The sequence below is a fragment of the Cannabis sativa genome, unplaced genomic scaffold, assembly GCF_029168945.1.
Source record: "Cannabis sativa cultivar Pink pepper isolate KNU-18-1 unplaced genomic scaffold, ASM2916894v1 Contig3, whole genome shotgun sequence".
NCBI lineage: Eukaryota > Viridiplantae > Streptophyta > Magnoliopsida > Rosales > Cannabaceae > Cannabis > Cannabis sativa.
In genome coordinates, this window is record NW_026870039.1 from 4229289 (window position 1) to 4236513 (window position 7225).

Below are 7225 nucleotides of genomic sequence, written 5' to 3' on the forward strand. Positions count from 1 at the left end.
AGAATCACGCGTGCAACAAACTGTTTGAATCCTATTTTTGTATGCTAATTTTTTTAAAATATGTCTTAAATAACTGCAACATAAATACTATTGACTAAAAAAAAATTCTCCATACCGAAAAGAAATGTATATTGATAAACCTGTTTTAGTGGTGCATTGTAAAATCACCTTATATATACATATTAATTATATAAATATTTGAAATGGTTCCGGTACATATAACAACTCGATCTAAATTGAAATATGATGATGAAGTATATTATATAAGTATAACTATTAACTAAGGTCGTTTCCTTACCAATTAAGTTATTACAAGTTTGTGCAAGTAGTAAACTAGTATACCACAAACAAACAAATTAGATTAAATTAAATTAATTTCCAGCAACAAACTTTTATTTTATCCTTTTATAGTAAAAGCAATATATATTATTTGCCCCTATATATAAGCTAGAGTAAGAGCCCAGCTTATAGCAAAACATATATCCAATCTTAGATTTAAACACAAACAACAAACCACACCACAAGACATAACAATGGGAATTCATCATCAACTTCTTCATGCTACTCAAATTATTCGACGGCGATCATCAGCTTCTTCGAAACACCGATCATTTGTGACCGTTGATGATCATGGTCATCATCATCAGGGGGTTCCAAAAGGACATTTTGCAGTGTATGTTGGTAAAGAGAGTGAAGTAATGAAGAATAAGAGGTTTGTGGTACCAATCTCATATTTGAAGCATCCTTTGTTCCAAGATTTGTTGATTAAAGCTGCTCAAGAGTTTGGTTTTGATCATCATCCAAAGGGTCCCATTACTATCCCTTGTGCTGAACAAGATTTTATTAATCTTATTTCTTCTTTATTTACCTCAATACCTAACTACAATTAATTAATTAATAATTAGATTTTGTACGACTCTCATCATATAGGTTGTAAATATATAATTATTATTTCTTATATACTGCTTCGATATTCATCATTTTGTACTATAATTACCAACTAACAAAATTAGATATAAATTTATTATATATATATGCAGAGCATTAACTTATTCACAATAATTATTCAACAAAAAAAATGTAATCAAAATATATCATTGCCGCAAAAAAAGAAAAGTTCCAATATTATAGTAGCTAGCCTGTAGCCATATAATTATAATTGATATTTACATAAAAAAAAAATATAATGGATATAAATGCATAAATTGGTAAATCTATATAATATAATAGAGTACTTTTTTTCGTTTAACTTATTTTGTCTTATATGAATCACTGTACTGACTTAAAAAAGATGGAGAATAATAGCTCTTTTTTTTTATTATTTTTTTTATAACTAAATCTAAAATATTCTATATTTATATATATTATCTACTAGGAATAAGTGGCATCTGCGTTGCATATGTAATTCAGAATAATAATGAGATTTAACATGTATCACACAATAATTATGTAATTAGTGAGGGGTCTCAATTACACCATTCAAATTTTATGACTTCACTGCCATATGGGTGGATCAAGAAGAGGTTGTTACATGCTACAAAAAAAAAAAAAAAAAAAAAAGAAGAGGTTGTTACTGAAGCTTTATTTTGTTTTTATAAAAATTTTATAGGCTAATAAAATGGAGTAGAGGAGGTTTATTTTGCAGGGTGTCATTAACCAAGGCCCTGTAGTTTCTGAGGAGCATTGCAGAATTATTTTGACAGCGTATACAGAGCAGGATGTGAAGAAAATAATTTTTGAAATTGTGGGGGAAGAGGTGAGTAAGGATGTTCTTAATTTCTCCACACAGGGCATCTTTTGAAGGACATTAATACAACAATGCTCACTCTTGTGCCTAAAACCAAATGTTTAGATTCGGTTAGTGACTTTCAGCCGATTTTCCTCTACAAGGTGGCCACAAAATTGCTTTGTTGAAGATTGAGGGTGGTACTTCCTACTCTTATTGTTCAAAATCAAGGCGGATTTATCCAAGATCGTGTATCATGATATGCCAGGACTAAGAAGAACACTCGTGCAAACTGCATAATTAAATTGGACTTGAGGAAGGCTTATGATACCGTTTAGTGAACTTTCATTGAGGAAATGATAAGAGGCTCCAATTGCCAGAAGCAATTATTCGACTTATAATATTTTGTATCTTAACCCCGCGCTTTATACCTTAATGTTTAATGGTTCAATGCATGATTATTTTGAGGCTAAAAGATGTTTAAGACAAGCTGTTCCATTATCGTCTCTTCTTTTTGTTTTGGGGATAGAGTACTTAGCCCGTGTGATGAAAAAAGTTAGGCGAAAATTGAATTTTAAGTTTCATGATAGATGCACTAGCTTTGCATTGAATCATTCGAGTTTCGCGGATGATGTTTTGCTATTTTGTTAAGGGAACTTTAGATCCATATACTACATGCTTCAAAGGTTAAAGCTTTTTTTGCAAACCACTCGTCTCTTCTCAAATGAGTCTAAATTAGCAGTGTACTGCTATGGTATGGAAAATCATGAGTGTTAACCTAAAAACTGAACCCGATGACGTGGACATCAACATTTGACACATGGAAAGAAAAAAAAAATCTTGAGTTGAGAAGTCCTGAGTCAAAGAGTCGTCCTAGGAAGAGTCTCTAGCCCTACACTAAGTTGACTTTGGGAACTCTGGAATGGGTGTTTGGATCCCCTAAGTTATTTTCAACTCACTATCTTTCAGTATTCTATACCATGAAAATATGAAGCATCCAAGTCCAAGGCCCGAGAACTGAAAACACACGAAACAATACTTCGAAAGTCAACCTAGGCGCCTAGAGTTTCTAGAGCCATCTTAGTGTAAATATGTAACATCCTACTCAGAGAAACGCCACATATCGTGATTACCACTACAAGAAAATATTCTATTACTGGCGGAACTATTAGGGGCATATACATTTGCCGATAATAGTAGGATTTTTTCAAAAACAAAAGTAATAATATTGAAGGAATTGTTTTTTGCAGGAATTTTCCCAATATTATATTTTAAATTTATTAGCAGCGGAATATTACCAGCGGAAGTCCGCCGCTAATAACGTTAAATAATATTTAAAATATTATACTTTTAATTATTATCGGCGAACCTTTGCCTCTAATAATTTTATATTTATATATATCAGAACTCTTCTTTATCTCTCTTTGTCTCCCACTTCATCCCTAATATTTTTGACCACAAACATTCAATATCTCTCCCTCTTCCTCCTCAATATCAAAACTTTTACTCACCTCCTCTTGTTCATCGTGGACTAGCCCACCATTCCGACCACACAACGATAAGTCCACCACCTCCACCGTTGTCGACATTCTCACCGCTTTCATCGGACTCATCTTCATCATTGTTCAGGTATATATGTATAGTAAGGATTAGTTAATTTTTTTTTCTTTTCTTTTATCTCACCCTTTTCCTTAATTATTTACAGCTCATAAAATTAAAAATTACCTCAATATTAGATCAGTACAAGGTATAAATATTTGTATATTTATATATATATGTGTTATTCTAATATGTGTGTGTTATAATTAAGACACGTTATGGATTTTGGGACTACCACATCACCAACTTCTCTAATTGAGTTTGTTAGCTTCTTAACAACCTAAACCTGCACCTATAAATAGCAAGACCTACTCTGGTTTATGGTTGAGACATTCAGATTGATTTTAGTGTAAGATCACCTAGAATTAAGCCTAGCTTTTGTGTGAATGGAGGGATGTAAAAGGGGATTGCCTATTCTTGAAATAGCTTCCCACATGTGAGATCAATTTGTAATTACATTGTACTATTTGCAAGGCTTGATTGTAATCGATTCTGGTTGTAATCTTATCATTGGATTCATCAATAAAGTTTTCCAATTATTCAGCTAAGTTCTTGTGTTACTAATTTTATCTTGCTTGGTTCAATTCTCCTAAACTTTCTTCCTGTCTTTCTTTAATGTCATGTTCATTAAGATTTCTCATTGAATTTGTGTCTCAGCATTCTTTCTCTGGTTTTATTGCTGGTTTAATATTGGTTCTTGCACAATAAATGGTATCAGAGCCAATGTTGGCTTAGAAAGATCAATAACTGCTCGATCAAATTACAGAGAAATCAAGAATGTCAATGGCCAAGCTCGAGATGGACAAATTCACAGGGGAAATGATTTTGGACTGTGGAGACTCAAGATGAAAGCCATGCTTGTTCACTAGGGTCTCCATGAAACTTTGGATATAGTTTCTCTAGCTGCTATGGAAGATCATAAGAAGAAGAACGAAATTCAAATCAAGGCTCACAGTGCAATTTTACTCAGCCTTGGTGATGAAGTTCTTAGGGAGGTCTCTGAAGAAGAGACAGCTGATGGTTTATGGGAAAAATTAGCTGGAACTTACCTGAAAAAATCATTAGCTAACAAACTATATCTCAAGAAGAAGCTACATTGAAGATGGATGAAAACAAAGAACTAAGGAAGCATCTTGATGAATTCAACAAGATCATCTTGGAACTGAACAATATTGGGGTCAAGATTGATGAAGAAGACCAAGGTATTATCCTCCTATCCTCTTAACCTAAATCCTTTGAACATTTTGTGGATACTATTTTGTATGGAAAAGAATCACTAACAATGACAGATGTAAAGTCTGCCCTCAACTCTAAAGAAATTCAAAAGAAAAGTGATGAAACAGGGGATAGTAATGGAGAAGGTCTATTAACCAAAGGGGGATCTAGTAAAAAAGGTTTCAAGAACCATCACAATAAGTCCAAGTCTAGTAATCAATCTAAGTCTCAGTTCATGTCAGGGAAAAAATGCTACAACTGTCAAAAAGAAGGAAATTTTAGAGATGAGTGTAGGGCTTTGAAAGCCAAACTTGCCAGAGAACAAGGCAAGAATAAGGGAGAAGCTGACATTGCTTCACAAGACTACACATCTGTTGATGTTTTGGTAGTCTCTAGTAAGGCCTGTGAAGATGAATGAATTATGGACTCAGGTTCTTCATTCCATGTGTCCCAAAATTGAGATGTTCAGTGACTCAAGAAAGTCGCAGGGGGTACTGTTCTATTGGGAAACAATAAGGTCTGTAGTGTACTTGGAATTGGCTCAGTTGTCATCACCATGTTTGATGGCATTCCAAGAACACTAAAAAATGTTAGATATGTTCCTGACTTGAGAAGAAACTTATGGTCCATTGGAATGTTGGACAGTATTGGTTGCATCATCAAGGTGGAAGGTGGAGTTTTGAAAATTTTAAAGAACTCCACATTGGTGATGAAAGGGGAATTAAAGAATGGTTTGTATTCTTTAATTGGAAAAAATGTTATGGGTACCTGCTATAACAGTTCAAGGAATTGACCAAACCAGGCTATGGCACCTGAAGCTAGGGCATGTGAGGGGTCTTTAAGAGCTTGAAAAACAAGGATTGTTAAAGGGCAAGCTTGAAGGAAGACTAGGTTTCTGTGAAGATTGTGTCTATGGGAAATGTTGCAAAGCAAAGTTCACAACTGGTATGCACACCAGCAAAGAGCCACTGAATTACATCCATTCAGACTTGTGGAGGCCATCAAAGATCAAAACATTGGGAGGTGTCAACTACTTTCTACGCATCATTGATTATTTTTCAATGAAAGTTTGGGTTTTCTTACTCAAATCCAAGGATCAAGCTTTCAATGCCTTTGTCACTTGGAGAAAGCTTGTTGAAAACCAAACTGGAAAAACAGTCAAGAAACTTAAGACTGACAATGGTCTTGAGTTTTGTTCTAACCAATTCAGTGAATTTGGCAGAAAATAAGGCATTGGCAGACACAAAATAGTCCCCAAGAATCCTCAATAAAATGGATTGGCTGAAAGAATGATCAGGACACTTACTGAGAGGGTTAGATGTATGATGCACAGTGCTGGTCTTGAGAGACCATTCTAGGGAGAAGCAGTCAAGACAGCAAGTTATCTCATAAATAGATTTCCATTTGCTGCAATAGGCTTCAAAATTCCACAAGAAAAATGGACAGGGCATCCACCTAGCTACGATCACCTCAAGGTGTTTGGATGCACTGCATATGCCCACATTAAGCAAGACAAACTCCAATTAAGGGCACTGAAATATCTATTCCTTGGATATCCTGAAGGAGTGAAAGGTTACAAGCTATGGTGCTTAGAACCAAGATACAAGAAATGCCTATTGAGTAGAGATGTTGTTTTCAGAGAAGATGAAATGGCTATGAAGTCTAAGGGTGAGACAAAACCAGAAGAAAGCTCTAGTGACAAACCAGTTGAGGTTGAGGTGGAGCCTGCCATTGCAGATCAGATAGAAAATGGCACTGATCAGACTCAAGTTGAAGAGCTTACAGTTGCAGAAGCAAGTATTGAAGCTGATGATTATCAGCTTACTAGAGATAGAGGAAAAAGAGTGCACAAGGCACCTGTCAGATTTGGTTTTGCTGACTTCACAGCATTTGCTCTTGCTGTTGCAGAGCAGTTAGACAACTCTTAACTAGAGACATTTTAGGAGGCAATTACTTGCAAAGACAGCAAGAAATGGAACAAGGCCATTGATGAAGAAATGCTATCACTCAAGAAGAATAGAACATGGATTGTGGTTAACAAACCTGAGGGTCAAAAGCTTGTAGCGTGCAAATGGTTGTTTAGACACAAAGAAGATGAAACTAGTACTGGTAAAGTCATGTATAAAGCTAGACTTGTTACCAAAAAATAAACACAAAAGGAAGGCACTAATTTTATTGAAATATTTGCACCTGTTGTTAAACAAACATCCATGAGGATCATGATAGCAAAGGCAGCAAAGTATGATCTTGAAAGACGCTAAATATTAGCTTCATTAGATGAGATAAAATTTTTATTTTATTTGAGCTAAAATTTTTTGTACATTTAGTTAGATGAATAGTAGTTTTTTAAAAGTTTTTTAACATTCACTTTTCTAACCGCATTACACACACATTTTACATAGATATAATATTTTATTTATTAATATATTATTTAAATGAAATAGAGAAAAAAAAATTATTATATGATATAATATAAAAGTTTAAAGTAAAATAAAAAAAGAAATTACTGTGAGTGCTCTAAGAGTTAGAGCTGATTATATATAACATTTGCCAAGGAATAGGGCTGATGTATAATATCTTACCACTATAAAGCCTCTGTTAAAGTAGATTTTTGGGACCAATTCTGTATATTTTACAGAAGCTATTAGGACTTGCTTAGGGACTTCAGCTTCACTGCACTCTACA

The 7225-nt window shown here is 34.2% G+C and overlaps 1 protein-coding gene across 1 annotated transcript; it reads left to right on the forward strand.

Moving 5' to 3' along the window:
- The first annotated feature begins 487 nt into the window (after positions 1–487).
- On the forward strand, positions 488–925 carry LOC133033279 (auxin-responsive protein SAUR15-like). The gene has a single exon (XM_061107985.1). It carries the CDS (start codon positions 534–536, stop codon positions 888–890), a length of 357 nt encoding a protein of 118 aa, XP_060963968.1. The 5' UTR covers positions 488–533; the 3' UTR covers positions 891–925.
- The last annotated feature ends 6300 nt before the right edge of the window (positions 926–7225 follow it).

Excerpts from the sequence above, each read along its gene's own strand:
- LOC133033279 (XM_061107985.1), top strand. The coding sequence starts at position 534 with ATGGGAATTCATCATCAACTTCTTCATGCTACTCAAATTATTCGACGG.